The sequence below is a fragment of the Hakea prostrata genome, chromosome 5 (assembly GCF_041222555.1).
Source record: "Hakea prostrata isolate BN-2017 chromosome 5, UWA_Hpros_2, whole genome shotgun sequence".
Taxonomy (NCBI): domain Eukaryota; kingdom Viridiplantae; phylum Streptophyta; class Magnoliopsida; order Proteales; family Proteaceae; genus Hakea; species Hakea prostrata.
In genome coordinates this window covers 4,826,160-4,848,107 of record NC_142604.1, presented here as the reverse complement: position 1 = coordinate 4,848,107, position 21,948 = coordinate 4,826,160, and the positions used below count along the sequence as shown (strand labels likewise).

Sequence of the window (21,948 nt, the reverse complement as noted above, 5' to 3'; positions counted from 1 at the left end):
GTCAAAGTGCATATAAGCTGAGCATAACTTCTTCATCATTGAGAAAAATTAAAACATTGCACACCATATAGGATAAAAATAAAAAATTTCAGCTTTTGTTGTCATATTTTGTAAAAGAGAGAGTGTTTAACATTTTGAGACATTGCACAAATTTCTCACGTCTCATTGAAAACACTACCTCCTCATTTGTCTACTCAATCTTTCTCTCCATTACTCATTGTGTTTGTTGAAATTTTGTTCTAAAGTTCACGAAATCATTCATAATGTGGTTTGCATCATCAGAAAAACACTCAAAAGCTCAACATCCAGACCTTCCCTTTTACCCTTTAAAGACACCTCAATTTGAAAAAGATTTGAATTTTTAATCTCTTTAGTGTTAGTTTTTTCAACTGAACCCACTTGAAGTTATGATTTGAGGGTCTTAGTTGGTGGGCTTTTAAAGAGATGAATATGACTTCACCTATCCAACACATTCAAAGCATTTCAACTGCATGTTGTCCCATTCTTTACCTTTTCTTCCTTTTCTTTTTTGGGTAATTACATTATTTATCTTATCATTGCTTTGTATTTTCATTCTCTTACGGCAAGCTTTTTTTTTTTTTTTTTATATATAAGTACTCTCGAATGCCACACTAGCAGTTGCTTTCGAATCATTTTGTTTCCTTTTATAAAATCAAATAAAGGTTCTCCAAGCCGTGAGGAGAAAGATAACCTAGCACTTTCTCCACTCACTTTGCGGATCCTTTTCCCTTTCTTAGGAGTCGGATTCTCTATCTTTACAATAGAGACTTGGGCTTTTCTCGTACTTTTTTACTACACATTAAGACAAATCTATTAGAAGTTTTATCTTTGATTCGTCGTGTCAAAATTTAGATGTTGAACCCCTTCGTCACGTGTGGTGGAAATATGTAAAAAAAAACACAGAACTTTATCTTTATCGATAGTAAATCCAACTCCTTCTTCGTAGAAAGAAAAATAGTAGAAATTTAAGAAAAATCTAAAGTATTCATAACAGGGATGACTGAGCTGTATGAGTAAGTTACCTAATTATTGAATTTGAAGGTGACTGATATCTAATTTCCTATGCCCCATTTTATTCCTTTCTTAAATACAATTTTTACTTCGACAATGGTTGGAGAATTGGAATGGGATAAGGATTCCATGAATTCAGATTAAGATAATTCATGAACCAATCTTATGGTTTCTCCCATGGAATCATAATATAAAGAATTTCATTTTTAATACATTGGCATCATTGATTTCTAAAGAATGTTTACATTCAGAGACTTGAAGTTAGAAAAAGATGGGAGAGGACCACCTGAAACACCATGCAAAGTCCAAAATTGATAGGGCCCAGTAACCCAATTCATTTCCTTTGAAGGACGTGAGGAAAACCTCTATGAAAAACAAAACATGAAAAAGTAAGATTACCTTTTTCAAGATCCACTATGAACAGTCCTCTTGCTTCAATCTCTGGAACTTCATAGATCGATCTCTTTTATCTCCTGCAACTCTATCTGGGATTTTGTTTCCGTGGAACAGTAAGAAACTTAACTATGTAGAACCACATTAAACAGAGAAAGAAAGTTGGAAGAAGGGAAGAAAAAAAACGGTTACTCTTGTGAAATGTGAATTTGTGGTTCAAAGCATCAATCTATTTATTGGGTCAGGCCCTAAGGAAAATGTATGGTTTGTGCGGAACTTGCGTGGTTTGATTGAAAACAAAAACATAGTTGCAGATTGCAACACCACAGATTAGAACATGTTATAGAGATTTAAGGAAACAAAATAAATGCAATCCTGTCTAACACAAGGTAGATACCATTTACCACTTGAATGCAGACTAAGGACAGAATGGGTGGGCATATGGTGGGTTGAGCAAGCAGCATCTCTGTTTCGAGCCCAAGACAAAGAGTCCAGATCGTCTTCCTTGACAGGAAGCACTTATTTTTTTACTTATGGGTCGCACATATTTTGTAGTTGTAGCTCCGGGAAGTGATCCACCTACACAAATGCTTCATTCACCCTATCACATTTTCTAGGCCATTATGTTGGTGATTGGGGTTTATTATTTTACTTATGGGTTCGTTCGATTTTCACGGTAGGTTTTGGTGGTTATCAGCTACCATATTCGGGATTAAATCGTCTGCGGCGCTCAGAGGGGGCCCCCCGCGGCGCCCCCCTTGGGCCGGAAGATGATCCACACTCCAACACAAACGCTTCATCTCAACCCTAACTTCAACATTCTCTAGCCAAGCCAACTCAACATAAACTGTTATAGGCAGGTGGTTTTGAATTTTGTCCGATTTGGCTCAAGCTAGTTGGGCTTGAATCGGCAAGATAAATGCTTCATAACTATGAGTTCAGGTTTCGAATTCTTTCACGGCTAGGGGTGAAATCCCTTTAGGTGGTTATCAGCTACCATATTTGCCTTTGAATGCACCTTTGTTTTGATAATACAAGAGTAGTATATTAAATGCAAGACTGAAAAAAAATCCAAATAGCCTATATCCACTACTATGGACCTCACATCAAGATGGGCAACACATGGACTTCTAGTTTCCATTATACTTGGTTTCTCGGTAAATCATGTTAAGTAGGCCCAAGACAATCTATTGGGAATCTGTTTAACTATATATAATCGATCCACCCCCGTTGTTGAGAACAGGTGTGAGACATGCAAATAGTTATGTTATTATTAGAAATTTATCCAGTCCATTTATGATAAAGAATTTTATTGTTGGTGTATGACATGTGTTCCAACATCATATCAAAGCCTAGTTGACAATCAAGAGAAGTTTAGTAAATGCAAGTTGACACCCATACCCCCCCCGACCCCCCCCCACCCCCCCCCCCCCCCCCCGGTGAGGGGGAAGAAAAGAGAAAAATTCCCCCCTATTAAAAAAAGATTTTTTTGTTGGTGAGAGCCCCCCCCCCACATCAAAAGATAAAAAATTATATTACTCAAAGAGTAATGATTAAATTTTAAAAAAAATAATGTGACTTGTAAATGGATTTGAACATTTTGATATGATGTTGAGACACATGTCACACATTTATAATTAGAAATAAACTAGATATTGGTCAGTTATTGTGCCTTCTTAGTATCTACCTCAAGGGTGTAGGGCCCATGCTTCTAATATAGAAATGTTGTAATATCTTCATTATTCAGCCTCCACAATGTTAAATCGTCGGCTTATCTAAAAAGATTCAAACCATTGATATCGTATTACGATAAATTAGTCTTCTACCAATTGAACCAACCTCTTCTATACATTGGGATCGTGATTGTGTGGTGTGTTTGATGTGATGGTGCATGTGTGCCCACTATTTTATGCACGCTATGGGAATTTCATTAAACTTGCTCGAGATATTATGTACAAATTTAACCAACTTAAATGAAACAATATCCTTTTTTCTTAAATGAATCAAATTTGTATTAAGCGGTTGGAATTTAATAGAATCCATATGACATGTATCCAACATGAGCATCGTAGACATCACCACGTTAGACGCATCACACAAGTAAGATCCTATGGCATCGTTTTGTTTGCTGGAATAAAGGTGAGGTGAAAAAAAAAAAAGATGATGGAAAAAAGTTTGAAAAAACAAATTTGTTTATAAAATCTCAAAATGTGGCTTATTTAGTTTAGTAGGAGTAGAAAAATCGAGAGACAAAAAAAACATATGTGAAAATATTAAAATAAACATATGTGAAAATAATAAAATAAGACCCACATTAAATCCCTTTATTTCAATTTTTTTCTCTCTCATTCCGTTACACGTGAGGTCCACATATTTATATCAATTTCTTTCTCCTTCATTCCATTATATAAGTCCAACATATTTTTTCCTATTTTTTTTTTTCACTTCACCTTTGCAAACCATAGCAGTCATAAGAAGTCACAACCTCGGAGGAATATATATCATTTCATTAAAAACAATAAATAAAACAAAAAAAAAGAATATATATGAAATGGGCCCAGATGCGTGTCACATAGGCTACCAGATCTTGGGCCATCCAAAGTGTCCACTTTCCAAGGCCCAGCTTAGCAAGTAACACCCACTCAAAGAGGCACGAGGCGCCTCGGCATCAAAACTCTCCACAGGACCCAAGAACCGGAAGGAGGTCAGAAACCGGTGGCAGCTGAAGAGATTGCCGTTTCCGGTGTTCTCTCTCTCTATCGACGTTTACGTCTGATTTATGGGTGTTCTTAACGCATGCGGTGGTGTATTTCGAGGAAAAGGCAACTCTGTATACCTCACACATACGGTCGAGTTTCTGTAGGTGTGGCGTAAAGTTTCGAACTTCACAGTGAAAACCCTAAATCGCCATTGAAACTCATTCAATTCCTTAAACCTGCTGCTTCCTTTGGTTTTAGAGCTTCTTTTCTCGTCTCGGAACTCCAAAACAGTCGAGATTTACCTGTTCATTGTACAGAAGAGCCATAGCTTCCTCGGCGGAAATCGGCATTTGCGGCCCGGGCAAATCCCAAACCCTAGCTTATACATACCGCAGACTCGGATAACTTACTCAGGTAGTCCCGGGAAACACTTCGTTAAAGTTTATTTGAGAAATATTTGGAGTGTTCTTGTTCTTCAGCAGCAGAGGAGAAGCTGAATGAGTTAAATGTGGTTCTTATATTAAGGTTTAGGGCTTCTATCTCATTCTCTGCAGAGAGCTTCGAAATTTCAATTTGCATTCGTGTTTTTGAGATCAAAATGAGCGAGATGAAGGAGAATGGGGAAGGAGGGCCTGATGTCCCCGAAGCGGTAGACTCCGAGCCGGTTGTCGAGGAAGTCGACCAAGAGCAGTTGCCTCACTTAGATGAAAACCAAAACCAGAGTGTTGAAAACGGGCATGCACTGCTTGCAGCATCAGAAGACAGGAACGTGGAATTGCCTATGGAACCTCATTTGAGCGATGATCAGAATTATGTTGAACCGGCTTCTGAACCTCCTGCTGATGCTGATAACCCGTCTGAAATTAAAAGCGATGTTCACGAGACGGATCCGGTGAATGAGTTCCAGCCCGAAGACGGGAAACAAACTGAGGAATGTGCAGTCACCAAGGTGGATGATGAATACGGGGATGAATCTAAGAACGTGGTGATAGGTGAGGAAGCAATTCCGTCTGAAGAAAATAGTTTTAAGGAGACTGTGTTCCTGGTAGCTGAAGAGTACCCTGTTAAAAAGGAAGAACCCAATCATTCGTTTTTTCTGGAGACGCAGTCGTTTGAGGGTGACGATTCGGGAACAGAGGAGGAACAAGCTGCATTCATGAAAGAACTGGAGACCTTTTTCAGAGAGAGGAGCTTGGAATTCAAGCCTCCGAAGTTTTACGGAGAAGGATTGAATTGCCTGAAGTAAGCCAGCAATTCAAATATTTTTCAAACTTAAGATTTAAATTATATTTAGCTGTGAGCTTTTAGGGTTGCCTGATTCTTTTTACTTGTAACTTTGTTAAGGTTGTGGAGAGCCGTCACAAGGTTAGGAGGCTATGACAAGGTATGCCTATTATTGGGTTTTTTTTTCTTTCTTTTTCAAATAATTTTATAGGATTTTATGTGGTCCTGTTTGTGTTATTCGGAGTGGGTGATGTGGTTTCTGCTTGAAATGTGAAAAATATAGTCAAAGAAGAATGATCTTGACCCAGATTCTCAGTAGTTCTACACACCCTAGCTTTCAATCCTTAACTTAAGTTTTGCTATTGTACTTGCTGGATTTAGTCTTTGCAACATGAAGCCTTTTCCCCTTTACTATGACACGTGCATTGTATTAGGTTTCACTAATACTATATTTGATCAGCCTTTTCATGTTTGTGGAATCTTTAGGTAACAACATGCAAGTTGTGGCGACAAGTTGGAGAATCTTTCAAACCCCCAAAGTAAGAATTCAGAAGTATTAAGAAATTGGTTAATTCCACTTGAGTACAGTGGATGCATACAATCTCCATTTGCTATTTCATGTGTTTTTAATAGATGAAATGTACTGTGTTTTCTTCCTAAACTATTTATCCCATCCTGTTGTGGTAAATTGCCTGCATGGCTAATTTTTCATAAACTTACTGGAAAGGAAGTGTGTTAAAGAAAAAAGGGGGAAGAAGAAGAAGAAAGAAAGAAAGAAGCACATTGAATTTATTGCATGCAAATTTGCTGTATTCTTGCTGTTTCTCAGTACAAGTTCAATTGCATAATCACAAACTGGATTTGTAATTGGAAGTCTTCTATTTGTTGCTTACTTAAACTGATGAATGCAAGTTTGCCCTGTTATATATTTCTGTTTTAGTTATTATTTGAAGACCATTTAGGTTCTTTCTTTTTTTTTCCCCTTTTTTTTGTTGGGTTGTTTTTGTGGGGTGGGAGGGTGGATGGCGAGCTTCTTTTTGGGTTCCCTGCATGTTGTTGCTATATTTTATTGTATATGGTGACAACAGGTGCTACCAACACTCACCTTTGTTCTGATTGGCAGGACTTGCACTACTGTCTCCTGGTCATTCCGATGCTTCTATGAGAAGGTTTGTTAAAGACTCACAGATTATTTCTTCTTGTTTTAAACATCTTTCTTAGAGATTTGCATTATTTTGCTCTTTTTTGATATATCTAGATTTTTGCATTTGACTTTGAGGGTTAAAAATTGGGCCATGTAGAATAATGAAACTCGGATTATTTCCTTCTGTTTTGGAAATCCACCTTTCTACTCTTTCTGATGCATCTAGATTGTTGTGATGTTGTGGGTGGAGATTGAAGTTGTTGTTTATTTTAAGATTATTTGAGGTTGAGGGTGAAATAGTGGGACACTCAGTGTACTTTGCTTGCTACTTATGTTTGTAACTTGTGTGGTTGAGTGTTCTGAATTAGAATTAATATTTTTCAAATTTCATGCTTACAAAATGATGTAGGTTTTAGCTTGTCTGCATAATTTAGTCTCTCTTTCCTGCCTGGGTGGTTCATAACTTGTTTGTTCACAAATTTAGATGCTTTAAAAGGGCTTAAGACTCAAGATTACCAAAATACCCCTGGTTGGAAAAGGCACCTTAGTGTATGGCTACCACCTGCCGTAATTTGAACCTGACTCTGGTTCACATCAACTGCAGTCTTGTTTTGATGAAACCCCTGCCTCGGTAGTTTACTTACATCTATTTATTTATTAAATATTTTTGGCTATTTCTTGAGCTTTGAAATGCTGGCTGTATTTTTGTTTTTGGGCGGGGGGGGGGGGGGGGGAATAAGAAAAGGAACTAAAAAAGTAGAGGATTAAACCTCAAGGCATGCTTGTGTTCAGGGAGCCTAGGCATGTTTTGTAAGGGATCTACCCTAAGCTGCTAGTCTTTTCAGGCACGATGCACCAATGCCCTGTTTGACCATTCAAATTGCTGTGATAAGCAAGTCCTTCCTCGCTACATCTGTAAATTCTTTTTCTGGCATCTTACTGAAAGGAGGATGGTACACCTATTTACGTTAATATATTTCTCTGGATATAGATGCTTAATTTTCTTTTATCTTGTTGTTTTTTCCTTTCCATATGTATGAAATTTTTGTTATAAAGATCTTAGGGGTGTCCGAGACATTTCATTGTGCTGTGCTTCACCATGTAATTGGTTCCATCATTTGTTTGTATCCTCTGTCCTTGGTTATCGTTGACGTCCTAATTTTTCTCTTTATTCAGGCACTCCTTGACTACGAAAGGCACAAAATTCGTGGTGGAGAGTTCCATGGACCTGTTTCTTCTCTTGCAGAGAACATGAGTGTTGATAATCAGGTAATGCCCCAGCCTCTTTGATTTTCTTCTTCCCTAGGGTAAGAGATGTATTTTATCATTTATTTTTCTTTTGCTTGTCTGAGGGTTCAGCCTTATTGCATTGGTTTTACATTATTTTAGAGGCTACATGGTTCACCTTCACCACTGTCATTAGAAACAGTATACTTTGCTGGTTAGTTTCAGAGCTTTATTTTTCTCTGTGCGAGGAAATGATTTGTCATGACTGTCCATTATGAGAGTTATTCTGGGATAAAGTGCTACAGTATGTATTTCCTGTATTCCTTTTTAATGAAAAATGAGACAAGCAGGGGTCCTTAAAAAGGGAAGTGAACTGTCACAAGATTTTGAAGAAGTTTTGGAAGTAAGTTTCAAATATTTGTCTTTGGTTATAGACAATAGTCAGGGGCGACAGCCTAAGGCATGATTGAAGATCTATCTCAAGGCCCAGGTCACCAACTCAAGAAAGAGAGTTGGCTTGAGATCTCACTGGGTTGGTGGAATTTTTTTCTCAACTCAGATATGGGGAGTCAATTGGGTGGGTATGGAACTTTCTGTCCAGCCTATTTCAGCCCTTCTGAACACACTGGTAACCTAGTATTTATGAAAAAATTGATGTGAATGTGGTTCCACTTTGGACGCCTAGTGGGAAACCACAATGCTGAAGTGAAACTTAAAATGACGTATTGTATTTATCATATACTCATACACTGATGCTCAAAGTTCAAAATCCAAACAAGTTTTATACATCACACATGTTCATAGTTCACATGATAGTCCAATTGTCAAAGTTACAATTCAAGAGTCGACACTTGAGACCCTATGTGCAAATCGTATCATCTTGTATATTATCTTGTCTCTAGATGGAAAAAAGAGATATCTTGAGCAAAATCTCACCCATCACATCTCGTGCATTGTCTTGACTCGCTAGATAGGAAAGAGAGATATCTGGTGAGATTTTCAGAGTTCTCTTGCAGACAAATAGACTTGGCTAACAAATACCACATTATTGCCCATGATTTGCCTTTCTGCATGGTTCCCAGGTTCCTTTTCTGATTGGGATTCTCTGTATATCTGTTTGATACTGCAAGACAATTGCATTCAGAATGTGACTTGTGGAGTCTTTCTAACTTTATGTATTTAAAAAGGTTACTAGATCACTGACTTGTCTGGAAACAGGCTCTCTGCGGATGCAGGGTTAGGCTGCATACGTTACATAACCCTTGCCAGACCCCACTGCAATGGGAGCTTCATGCATTGGGCACACATTTTAGAGTGGCTAATTTGTGCAGAAGACCTATTTATTGTTAAGAAGTTGCTTGTCTAAATTTGAAAGGGATGTATCGTGTATGATATCGTGTGTGTATGATACCATCATCATCTATCTCATGTTTGGTAGCGGATGTGCAACATTTTCTGTTAAACTGGTGAAGTTTTCTCATCTTCTTAGGCTTATTTACTGTTGTTCCTTAAATTGTTTGTGTCAACAGGCAGGTGGTATTCAAGCGTCAGGGTCAGGTAGGGCACGGAGGGATGCTGCAGCTCGTGCCATGCAGGGATGGCATTCCCAGCGTCTTCTCGGTAATGGTGAGGTTGGCGATCCAATTATTAAGGTCTGTAGGGTTAATTAGTAAGCGTTTAATAGTCCTCTTTGTGGTACCTATTCAGTACATTGACCTTTTTTTAACCCTCCATTTTGTAGGATAAGACTCCTGTTCCTATACCAAAGCGTGAAAAACCGATTAAAAGCGTTGGTATGGCTAGTGGGCGGGATTAGTATTCTTAAGAATCTTAACAGCATGACTGAGTCGACTAGGTTTCTTGGCTGGACTTATTTATGTTCTCTTTTTTTTTTATTTAGGTTTACATAAGCGTAAAAAACCATCCAACCTTGAGCGTGCTGTCAAAGCTGCACGTACTAAAGTTGTGAAGCCACAGTAAGATCCCCTGCCTCTTCATATATCTTTTTGTTCCAATGATGGTCAATTGATTGGTGCCTGATATTTCTTTTTGACATCATTTAATGTGTATTGCAAACGTATCCTATTAGGTTCAGTATTGGCACATCCAAAACAACATAAATTAATTATACCCACACAGTTTAAAATTGAATTGAACTTGACTAGTAATAGGGATGGGTACTTAGAAAAGTAATATTGAACATGGATAAACTAGAAACGGCTGATGAATTATCCTAAAATCTGAAGTGCATTGGAAACTAATGAGAAAATGGTTAAAAGAAAGAATATGAGAAAGAAAGGGAATTGGATGGGTCATCTCTTCTCTCTCGAACCTGAACAATGAAAACATGCAGGTCTTACTAGAATAGGACTTTCTTGTTGGAGGCTCAGTATGTGAAATTTCAGTTAGGTGTTGTGTCACTCCAGCTTTTCAAAATCATCTAGACAAGGCAATAGACTGATAAAGTTTGGTGGAGATCCAGATTTGATTTTCTGATTCCAACCTAGTGTCTTTGTGCAAAATCTCAGATTTCAACTGTTTAAGAAAGAGTCTCTTGCCCTATAGTTTCAGAACAGTAGAATGGGTGTGTGAGGAATTCCACTGCTGGAGACCCAACTCAGATGCTTTTGGAGGAGACTATTCATTATCACATGGTGTTTCTCAACAAAAGTGAGAACCGTATGAAGAGAAAACGGTAATGAGATTCAACTGAAGCCAACCAAAAGAAATTACTACTTGAAACCTCAGACTTGAAGGTAGGCTTACTCTTAAATAGTTTCCTAACCACTTATTGCTACTGATGAGCAAAAGTAATCAGAGTCACTGGGATCAAACTAAATAAAAAAACAAGGGCTATTGTATAAGTCACAACTGGCTTCTCAGTTTGTGTCCGAAATTACCTGTTAGGGGGCTGATTGCTGAACCCAGTATTGATGTCTGGTCTAGATCCAATGGTTTGATTGGAAGTCATGCCACTGCCACAGAATTATTAACTACCAAAACCAGCCTTAGAGAGTCTAAATTAAACAGATTATAAATGAAAATGATTACTTCTAAAATACAGCAATAGAGTTAGCTGAAATAAATCTTCCAAATTAGATTAGTAAGGAAATAGAAGTTTCACATTTGGTAAAGTGGAAGACAACAGAAACTGTTTATCGATGTACCTGGTGCACCATGATCAGGTCACTAGAAGACTCCAATTCAAGAGGAATGAACATATTGCTCAGATGTGAGTTGATAGAAAAGATAGGGATGAGAAATTGCGAGCAGTTACAGCAGTATGTTCTCCAATATGTTAGCGACACAACTTCTGAAGGCAGGCACAGACAGCTTAGAAAAAGAACTATAGGATCAAGAGATTGAGTGGAAGACGAAGGACAGAAAATGGATATGTTGGTCTCCCATCAACTAAAGATGGCCTCTCACCAATCTCCAGCTTGGAAACTCACCAGGGTTTGCCGCATCTTACAGGTTTACAGCATGGGCGTCTCTCACAGTCACAAAGCACACACAGTTTGGCTGTCAAAATTGTGGGAGGCGAGGGGTTTCCTACACCTTAATTAACTGCATTGGTACAATGCCAGAACTCTCCTTGGCTAATGGAGAGAATTACAAAGTATTGACTAAATAAAACTTCAAAGACATAGATTCCTAATATTTTGGAAGACTAGGAACCAGAAATTAACTACATAAATTCCTAATATTTTCTTTTGGTTGAGCAAATTCCTTAAATTTTGATCTTATTGGATGGGATGGGCCCATCAATCCCAAAAATATAAAGCGCATTGCCCAATTAGCCCCTTGGCGCAATTTGATCATCTGCTTTTCTGCTTTCTTGTTCTTCTATACTATGTTAAATCTGGTTTTTCTTCTCCGGCAGAATGGATACTATGGTTGTTGATATTGGAGCTCCTGCTGATTGGGTGAAGATCAATGTGCGGAAAACTGTAAGCTAGTCTGGACACTCAAGTTGAAGATGACAACATATTTTTGCTTTATTTTGATAAATTTTGACTGGCTATGCATATTTGCCTTGTACAGAAGGATTGCTTTGAGGTTTATGCTTTAGTTCCTGGGCTTCTACGTGAAGAGGTACATGCAATTTACCGTGAACAACACATCTTTCTAGCTTTATATATGTGTGTTTGTGTGGTGGCTGCCTATATCTGTCGCTTGGAAAGCTGCACAGGTCAATGTATAAAAGTTTCTTTTTGATTGGCTATGTCAAATTATATGTCCGACCAACTTCTCCACATATTTGCAAGTTCTGGTCAGAAAATCGGGACCCCTTGTTAGATGCGTCTTCAGGATGAATGGACTGATTAAAACCTAGGGTCTTCCAATAATTCATTTGGATGGTTGAGATTTTCAAATACGGTTTGAAAAGCACACTGAAAAGTATGAGAGGTTCAAATGCCTAAAAATTAGCTACTCCTATTTGGAGGATGCAGGTTTGAAGATGTGGCTTCAAATTGTAAGGGGCGGTGCCACTTAATGCTGCCTCACCGTCCCAACCCACCAACCCCCGAAAAACGAATAAATAAATGGAAACAATGAAAACTGCATGTAGGATATGATGTTCCAAGGGTTTATCTTTCTTCTTTTCTTTTTCCGTTGGTAAATGAATAATTTTGCCTGTCAAAAATGTTTGCTTTGGAATGGTTTTGCAAATTATTCACCAATTGTGAGCTTTCTTTGCAAATAATGAAAAGGAAAATTAGTTGAATGGTTTGGTTGGCCGCTGAAAATGGTGTCAGGAGGGGTTCAATTATAAATCTCTTATATGTTGGAATCTCCTTGGAGACTACATTGGAATACATTTTCTTTTAGGATGAATAACATTAAGATATTACTTTTGCCTTTGTGTATGAGTGTACCGTCACTTTTTCCTATAACGATTGCATCATTTGCATATTTACATTCTCGGGGAGCCTGTTGATGGAGTATATTCATTAGAATGTTATGAGGCCAAGGATTTGTTTGCTTGTGTTACCACTGCTTTAACTTTTGGTGGATGAAAAGTCCATTGCAAGTTAATGTTGGTATTCATTAATCATCTACTTTATAATTGTATCTCACTTTGAAGGGTTTTTTTTTCTTTTCTTTTCCCCCCGGTTTTGTGGGGGGGTGGGGGGGGGGGATGGATTTCTTACCTTAAAGTCTATACTTACCATGTAGTAGGGATAATTTTAGTTCTGACAGTACTAATTTGTTATTTGTGAGCTTTCAGGTGCGTGTTCAGTCAGATCCAGCTGGACGATTGGTTATATCTGGTGAACCAGAGCAGCCCGATAATCCTTGGGGTGTCACCCCCTTTAAGAAGGTGTGTTACTTTTTATCTGCTGGGGAGGAAACTTAGTAGCTATTGGTTCTGAGTTAGAAAGTTCAATTACTACAATATTAGGATGGTCTAAAGTGATCTAGCTGTTTTGGGAACAGAGGGGTATTGGAATCAGTTTGTTGACACAGTTGATTGTCATACTTGAAGATGATCATTTTGCCTATCTATAATCTTTTTTCATGACTCTTTATGATCAGTACTTCAAAATTGTTGGCCTTACGACTCACTAACAAATATTACTAGCGGCTCTTCTGTTAGTTTCCATCGCATAGAATACATTACAGTAACTGAGTAATGGAGTATTGTCTTTTATTCCAGGTAATCAGCTTGCCATCAAGAATTGACCCTCACCAGACATCTGCTGTTGTAACTCTGCATGGCCAGTTGTTTGTACGTGTGCCTTTTGAGCAGACAGATTTGTAGGATGTGATTTAACTCTCTTCCCATTTCGGGAGATAACAGCAGTTGTGTTAGTTTCATCCAGGAAGGTTTCTGGGAGTACTTCAGACATGAAGCTCAAATGTGCATATATGAATATTTACAGATTTTGAATATTTCCTACTGAACTACGTGATTTCACCATATTGATGTTGTAGGCTAATCAGACATGAAGCTCAGTGCCTAATGTTTATGTCAATCTGATATGTAGTGTCTAATTCATACTGGGAAAGCTAGGTTTTTGATTTGCATTGCTCTTTTCAAATCTTGGTGGATCATTATTATCTGTTTTTTCCTTTTTGCGAAGAGAAAGTGCAACAAAAATTTTGGGGATCTGTTTGGTGCTCTACCTTATGGGCCATGAAAAATTTTGAACTGATGTGATCGCCGAGTAGTGAATGATAAGTTGGATCAAATTGGACCTGGTCTGGTCATTTCCTGAGGTTGGATCTCTTGTATGTTCAAAGGTCAAAACTCTCTGATTTCTCCTCGGCAATCAGAAATTTCTTGGTTAATTAAAATTTAAAATGGAGTTCAGTGTATCGAATTTCCGATCTAGTCTTCCGGTTAAACCACCTACAAAAACTAGGCATGATTTGCAGAGTATCTAAACAATGGTGCAGAAGACCATAGGCAAAAGGAATTGCTGAACTTAATAGAATTGGTAAGTTCGTGTTTATGGTCTATTATCACCGGGGTGATGGTTCAATACCGGAGGGAGGAGTATGCTCTCTTGATGGAAGAATGCTCACTCCCTCAAGAATTGAGATCCCGTGTTCGGACAGGACGCCGGCCTCTGGATGCGGTGCACGTGGTGCCCGTGATACCCGGAACCAACCCTGGTACCATGGGCAGCTTATCTAGCGGCTTGACGCCCTGCCTGGATGTTGGATCCCTCTGAACAAACAAACCTTTGGAAGGTTCGTGGTAGTGGCATGGATGCTTGTTTGCCATTTTACTTTTGGTTTCATTTTCGAATTCATTTCTAAACCATTCCCCGACTCTCCCAACAGATTGATGGGTGAGGGATGACAGGTTTGTTCGTTAATGTTGAGTCATTCTCTTGGACCTTCAAAATATTTATAGCACATTACATTGACACTCTAAAATGAATGTTTTAAAGCATTGACACATAACTTTATATTTGAAAAAAACACATCCCCCAAAATTAGATTTTCATTGGACACATTAGTCCAATTTGTCACTAAAAACTGTTAAATCATTATTTTTCCCCTTTCCTATTTTGATGTGGATATTCTTAGAATTGAAAGAAAATAAACAGTGATTTAACGGTTTTTATTGACATATTGAACTAATATGTCCAATAAAATCTAATTTTTAGGTGTCTATATTTTTCTAAATATAATGTGAAGACAAGTTGTACTAATGTGTCCAATAAAATCTAATTTTGAGGTGTTTATATTTTTCAAACATAAAGTAGAGTGTCAGTGTTTTAAGGCCTCCATTTTGGAGGTGCTGGTGCAGTTTGCTCAAATATATATATGTTCACTTGACCAAGCTTCAGCCGGTCAAATTGATATAGTTAAAAAGGTTTAAGGGTAAAAGAATTTGAATGACAGCGTCGAAGCCCAAAAATGATGAAAGCGTTATGAATGTTTTTTCCTTTTGGTGGTACAAATTTTCTGGGAGGTTCTTAAGATTAAATTTAGAGACTTAACCTGATTGATTTAGCATTCAGAACTCTGAAAAGTTTTTGCTTTCAAGCTCTCAAGGTTTCTTCCAGAAAAGAAAAAGAAAAAAACTCTCAAGACATTCATTCTTGGGAACCAGAAGTTTGAATCTTAATTCTATTATTATTTTGTGTATCAGTTGCTCAACTTTCACATTTAACTGTTCAAATCAATTTGAGCTTCTGTAAAATGCATATATTCATCATCTTCCATCACAAACTGAATCAGCTACGGTATACACTCCTCTATCTCTCCTGCATATCCACCAAACAACCCATCATAGATATGAACTGATCCTGCCACTAGAGTTCAGGAACCCATCTCCAAGAGAAGCTTCTCTTCCACGTTCAGCTTAAATCATCTGCAAGCACAGGATGAAGAAAGAACTTCCCTCACTGCATTGGTTACATTTATCATTTGGAGGAGGATAAGGAAAAGGAATTCCACATTAATCAACACACAAAAGTTGAAAAAATCTCTAATATCTTTTTTCTTAGCAGCTCTTCTGTTTCTTTTGAGTGAAGGAAATAACAAAAACCCACCCATACTATGTCTACTTTAAACATCACCGGTCGAAAGTAAATCAAGAGCCCATCATCACCTAGAAGAAAGATTAGGAAGACAGAAGAAAAGAAAGGGAAAAACTTCAAGCTTTCCTATGAGGTTGAAGTTGAAACTGAAGATAAATGGATCATCATCTGGTCATGGGAACTGAAATCCTGAAGTAGCAGTTGATGCAGTTGTCCTTTGTGGATTAACGGCTATCCAGAGTAAGGACAAAGTAATGGCAATCAGACCTGACCAGACAAACACAATGGTGGGTGTCTTGCCTCCCCTCCCCATGAGTCCCTTTGCGAAGGGATAGAGATGAGTTAACACCCAGAGACTGAAGAAAGCTCCTCCCACAAACTTGTTCCATTGAGGAGAGGAACTATATACTGTTCTCGCAAATGCAGTAGCAATAGCAATGATGTTGACCATGCCAATGACGATGGGAGGAATCATCAAAGAAGTCCATTTGACCAAGTAGAGCTCTGCAAAAGCATCTTCATTCTCATCTCCCGAAGACTTGGAAGTTAAAGTGAATGAGATTTCTATCCCTGCAACAACCTTAAGCAGCCCCTGCAACACAGCAGCCAAGTGGGCACTAGTGCCTGAAATGAGCCAGAACTGCTCGTTCCTCCACCACTCCTCCAGGGCAATCCCAGACCACTTGACCTCCAAAATAGCAGAACCAATGAGGCAAAGAGTGGTAACAAGGAGGTATAAGAGGAAAGTGACACTCAAGGTTTTCACAATGAAATGCCCTGAGAAGAGGGAAAGTGCAGGGAGGAAACAATAAACGATGAGAAAGAGGGAAGTGAAGGGGTAAACACCGACATTGATGTAAGACAAGCGTTGCAGAAGCTTGACCTTCCTGCTGGCAAGAAAGGCATTATTTCTGGAGAAGAAGATTTCAACAGAACCAGTAGCCCATCTCAACACTTGATGAAGCCGATCAGTGAGATTAATGGGTGCTGATCCTCTGAAGGCATCACGCTTGGTAACACAGTAAACAGAACGCCACCCACGGTTGTGCATACGATATCCCGTCACAACATCCTCTGTCACTGACCCATAAATCCAACCCACTCGATCTCCCCACTCTGTTTTGTCTTCATACCAACAAGAAACCACTGAAACAGCTTCAGCGACTGTGGTGGCATCAAGGGGCTCGCGTGGAACAGTAAGGATTCCAGGTGGTCTTCCATACTTGATTGCAGGGTGATCTGCAAGTGGGCGACCTTGGAATTCACAGATTGGTATAGACTCTGCAAGTAAGGTTGAATTCCCAAACCGTTTGGGAAGCATGTTCACATCAAGATCAGGATCAAAATCTGTGGGTTTTAGTGCATTTGTTTCTTGCTCTCCATTCTTCACCATTTTGTTCACATTTGGTGGATCAAATCCATACAGAGCGAATCGCCTGAACATACATCCAGTCCCGACATAAAACGGGCCCTGCAAAATTCCCAAATTTCCTTCCAATCTCTTAAAAACCTTGGTTCAAAAAAACATTTTCACTGTATTCTATCAAAACAAAAAACAATCTTACCTGTACCCCATCCAGTGCTCGCATGTTTCCATCGAAGAAGACAGTATTGTTGTTGGCATAACGATCTGAAGGATCGATACCTTCAAACCTCTGGGGGAATTGGATATAGCAAATGTCTTCACCTCCCCGGTCCATCATGAAGCAGAGACCTTCCCTAACGGCTTTGCAATTGTAGATATAATGGTCACAATCGAGATTTAATATGAAGCCGCCATTAGAAAGAACTGCTGAAGCACGAACCAGGGCATTCATGGCTCCTGCTTTCTTGTTATGATCGTAACCTTGACGCTTCTCACGCGACATGTAAACAAACATTGGAAGCCTTATGTCGACATCCGTGAAGTCTATGATCTTGTCATCTGCACATCCCAATAATGTGTCTGGACTTGGTGGCTTCAGCATCACCTGCAACAACACCAACAACGAAGAATCAGTGAACGAAGGAGGTTAAAGTGTTTCTACTTTCAAAACAGGAGAAACGTTTTTCAAAAATCACAAAAAATATGATAGTTTTATGACATTATCAAACAATTTTCAACCAAAATTTCTACATCAAAAACAGTTTTTAGTAATTAATTTTCTTACCTGAAGGATACTAGCATGGTCACCTCTTTTATGATCACGGGAGGGGCTGGCCCAAGTACCAGGCCAGTGGGTCCCATCAGCCATCCACGTGGCCTTTTGGACTTTAACAGGCTCCAAAGGATCACCACCAGTTTCTCTCATATGCTTCAACATCTTCATCTCTTCCCTTGCGTTAAACGCATCAGATCTCCTTCGAATGGAATCTGGGAGACCATTAATCCTGACCTTAAACTCATCATACTCTCTCTTGATCCTTCTCCTGTCCTTAACAAAATCTGACCGTCTCTTGTTCTTGGTGGGGTCCCCCTTCAAGGCAAAGTAAGAATCTGGGTTCCTTGGTTCGATGTCATGTTTTCTACAGAAAGGGACCCACAAATCAGCAAAGCTACAGGCTTCAGCCATGGCCTCAAAGGTCAGAAGAGCACCACCATCATCAGATATATAGCAAGCCAGCTTCTCAACTGGGTAATCCACAGCCAAGATAGAAAGAATGGTGTTTGCAGTAACTAGTGGTGGTTCCTTTTCTGGGTCTGCAGTAGAGACGAACATATCAACACCAGGAAGATCAGAGCGACCAGTTGGATTGTAAGATGTGGGCATGTCAAACTTGTCCCTTAAAACATCCAACTCAGTGGAACGATTCACTGGGCAGATCTTAGGGACCTGATCAAGAATCCAAGAGAAAGCAAACCAGAGCTCACATATCACAGACATGAACCACAGCCACATAGCTTCTTCATTTGGGTGCTGTAAACGCCATGCCAGGAAGAAGCAGAGTATGATGAACCTCAATACAATCAATAATCTGTAAGGGCTGATGATTCCTGCTGGCATTGGAATAACTCGGCTCAGTGGCCTCCATGGTTTGTCTGCTGTTTCCACCATTCCACCTTGGAGCCCTTCATCTCTGTCATCATCACCATACATGTCATCTTGAGGCCAGAAAGCATTCCCATAACCATAAGTACCTTTGGTCTCGAACAACCATCTGTTATGGTCGAATTCCCCAGTTTGGGACCTAAGTAACATAGATTTATTGTTGTTTGAATTCATCACTGACATGCGACGATCCATCTTTGAGTCTTCTGGCCCTGGCAATGGCAGCCTTCCACTCATCATGTCTTGCATGTCATCATCGTCGTAGTCCCCAAGTTTGTATAGCTCTTTGCACCCTGGGCATAGACCTGACCCTTTGGTTGCATCTAAGAAGCAATCTCTGCAAATTTTGAACCTATAGACGCAACAAAACGCAATTAGTTATAGTGGTTGGTCATACTCTTGGATTTCTTCTGTGCCACAAACTAACCCAGGGCCTGGGAGGCCACGAGTCCGGATCATCTCCCTGTTTAAGAGAGGTATGTGCTCTTCTAACGTTTTTCCACAGTACAATAAGAATAAGATTCACATGAGACCCATTGAAAGTCATATCTAAATCATTTTTTAAGTACTCATGCCCCCTCCTGTCCCTCAATTTTTTGAAATTTTTTCTTAGTCTTCTTACCATGTTGAAATATCAGTATTTGACCCCTTTCAAATTTTTCGTTCTTTTTCCATATGTGAAATATCAATTCTTGCTCCTCCATTGGAAAAAAATTTCAATAGTAAAGATGCTGGGTAGAAAAAGTCATAGTTTTTTCTTGTGAAATATCAATACTTGGCTCCCTTGTTAAATCTTGGCTTCGCCCCTAGTGCCATTCCATGCAAGTTCTAAAGAGTTTGAGAGAAGAAATAGAAATTTTCTAAGCACAACACATACCTGCATTCGCAAGGAAGGATATCATGTCCTCTCTCATCTCTCATCACCTTACCATCACATGCAGGCATTGAACATGAAGAGACACCTCTGGCTCCAGCCATCTGAGGATGAGAGACTTCAGAATCGATGACCTTATCCATCAGGTGAGCTCTGGTAACACTGTTAAATCCTCCAGTGAAGAGAGAATTCGCTACATATTGCTCCTCGGCTTTCGTCGCCACCGATGAGTCCATCGGCTGGTTATCTGGTGTTGGAGGAATGTGAACGGTGTAGTTCATGTAGTCACCACCAATCTCTCCTGACATGTCAAGGTCATCCCTCTCAAGGCTTACATAACGACCACTTGAAGTCCTCCTTGCAAATTTCACAGTTTGCCCACTTGAGCTTCTGCTTGGCTGAGAATCCGAAGCCCTGGGACTCCTTATAGCCTTCTTTGATGGGTTTGTGTTTAGAGATGCCATATATTTCCCCTTCGACTTTCAGCTCTGCAAATGCCTTTTCTCTGAACCTTCCTGTTCAATTAACAACCCCAGAATCATCACTTATTCTATCAAGATTTAAGAACCCAAGTGAAACATGAAGAACTTCAACCAAAATACCTTACAGAATAACCAAAATCATCCTTAGAAGTGATATCTTCGGGGCTCAGACGACTCTAATGAGACTAATAGAATAACCAGATCATAAAACCACCATTAAAAAAGCTTACTAAACCATATTTATTTTTTGAATAATTTTTATTAACCAGACATGGGTCTTGTAAGACTGGAGATATTAATGCACGTCTGAACGCTAAGGGAAAAATTGATACAATTGGTGGTAGGTTGAAGAAGATGTGATCATTGAAGAAGCCCTTTCTACCACCTACCGAAAGAACCAATGTGGAAGAACAAAAGAAGAAGAAAAACAATGAGAGAGAGAGAAGGAAAGAAGAGAGACAGAAGATAGAAATTTTTGTTGACGGTCCGTTGTTGACGGTCTGTTGAGGGTCAAAGGATTGTCTCTATGAATTGATGGTGAGAGACTCAGTCATCGTTTGTTTTTTTGGGTTCTTTCTTGCTTGTTTTAAGGGGTATATGTTTGTGGAGGAGAGAAGCTAGGGCTTTGAAGATTTGCTTTGGAAAAGCTTGTTTTGAATCGTTATAAATCCTCTCCATGCAACAAAATGATAATAATACTACTGGCATGCAATTTGTTCTGCTTCCTTCCTGTGGGAGAGAGGAAATTTAGGAACTTCCTTCTTTGAGTCCTTATCAGGATCGTTCCAACTAATTTAGATTCCAATTGGCCGATCTGATCCCAATTATTTGTGATAATTTATGCAGATTTCATGCTATTTTTGGAAAATTAAAACGGGAGCTCCATGTATGTTCTGATCATAACCTCCAGCTTAAATGAGTTTGGATTGGCTATCTACATGGATATAGGTAAAGGAGTTGAGATCTTCTGCTGCCATCCATTGGGAGATTTTGGTTCAGAGTTGATGTTGTAGCCACAGATCTAATAAATTTGAATGTAACGCTGAGTGCATGCATGGATTGATCTTTTTTGGAATAGCATACTTTAAAGCATGAAACGCGCATCCCAGTCACAGACTTCAAAGTCTAACTGTGGACTAACTGGTTCGTTGCAAGGCCAAGCCTGGTTATTGAGAAACAAAAAAAGTGAGTGTGGGCCGCCGCTTAGGATGATGAGTCACCTCTAATGGTTAAGTTAGAATCCTCGTAGAAAGGAGTAAATGTTCCAAGAATACGAAAAAAGAATGTCTCCTTGGGTAGTTGCAGAAAAATAAATGACTAGAGTGCTGGAAATGTTTTTCATTTACTTTCTGTTTGTGTAGAGTATGGGAGAATATATACCCAGTTCATACCTTTGGGCTGACCTAGATACTTAGTAGCCCTTTAATTCTTTTATCCTAGATGAAGGGTTGTGATGGCTCACAATGGGTTAAGGACCCAATCTTCTTGAAGAAGCCTCTAGACAACTGTGCCTTTTCCCCTCAGGATCTAATGGTCAGAATCAAGTTGATGTGGATTTGGTAGTAACCCCTTACTTTAGCAGACAAAGCATAAGGGTGCAATACAAGGGGAAGTCCTAAGCGAATGAGAAACTTCTTCGCCATTATTGAACATTTAATGAATATCAGTGCATTCAATGCAGAAATTAATGCATTGATTGACGTCTGGATGAAGATGCACCGAATCCTCTTACAAAGTTACTTTTGCCGAGATATAACTTGTCGGGTGCTTAGTCAAAGGCCATCCGAGAAGTCCACTATAACAACTGGCTGTCACCATGAAGCGTTCTTCTCAGCAAATAT

At 39.1% G+C, this 21,948-nt stretch overlaps 2 protein-coding genes across 2 annotated transcripts; one reads left to right on the top strand and one right to left on the bottom strand.

Moving 5' to 3' along the window:
* The first annotated feature begins 4,351 nt into the window (after positions 1 to 4,351).
* Positions 4,352 to 14,017, top strand: LOC149014570 (AT-rich interactive domain-containing protein 6-like). Its single transcript, XM_089155550.1, has 13 exons — positions 4,352 to 4,538; positions 4,679 to 5,366; positions 5,469 to 5,508; positions 5,835 to 5,887; positions 6,472 to 6,517; positions 7,669 to 7,761; positions 9,249 to 9,371; positions 9,461 to 9,512; positions 9,620 to 9,695; positions 11,603 to 11,669; positions 11,764 to 11,814; positions 12,953 to 13,045; positions 13,382 to 14,017. Exons 2-13 carry the CDS (start codon positions 4,723 to 4,725, stop codon positions 13,484 to 13,486), a joined length of 1,443 nt encoding a protein of 480 aa, XP_089011676.1. The 5' UTR covers positions 4,352 to 4,538; positions 4,679 to 4,722; the 3' UTR covers positions 13,487 to 14,017.
* Positions 14,018 to 15,330: 1,313 nt separating this feature from the next.
* On the bottom strand, positions 15,331 to 20,089 carry CSLD4 (cellulose synthase like D4). The gene is made up of 4 exons (XM_089155129.1): positions 19,629 to 20,089; positions 17,873 to 19,103; positions 17,288 to 17,692; positions 15,331 to 17,193 (listed from the first exon to the last, which is right to left on the bottom strand). The coding sequence occupies exons 1-4, from the start codon at positions 20,087 to 20,089 to the stop codon at positions 15,895 to 15,897; spliced, it is 3,396 nt and encodes a 1,131-aa protein (XP_089011255.1). The 3' UTR covers positions 15,331 to 15,894.
* Between the last annotated feature and the right edge of the window lie 1,859 nt (positions 20,090 to 21,948).

Bases quoted from the DNA above. Each gene is read 5' to 3' on its own strand.
- LOC149014570 (XM_089155550.1), top strand. From the start codon at position 4,723: ATGAGCGAGATGAAGGAGAATGGGGAAGGAGGGCCTGATGTCCCCGAA. The intron at 5,888-6,471 runs GTAAGAATTCAG...TCTGATTGGCAG, and splicing joins GAATCTTTCAAACCCCCAAA to GACTTGCACTACTGTCTCCT. The intron at 11,815-12,952 runs GTACATGCAATT...GTGAGCTTTCAG, and splicing joins CTGGGCTTCTACGTGAAGAG to GTGCGTGTTCAGTCAGATCC.
- CSLD4 (XM_089155129.1), bottom strand. From the start codon at position 20,089: ATGGCATCTCTAAACACAAACCCATCAAAGAAGGCTATAAGGAGTCCC. The intron at 17,693-17,872 runs GTAAGAAAATTA...GTGTTGTTGCAG, and splicing joins ACCATGCTAGTATCCTTCAG to GTGATGCTGAAGCCACCAAG. The intron at 17,194-17,287 runs GTAAGATTGTTT...GGAATTTTGCAG, and splicing joins GAGCACTGGATGGGGTACAG to GGCCCGTTTTATGTCGGGAC.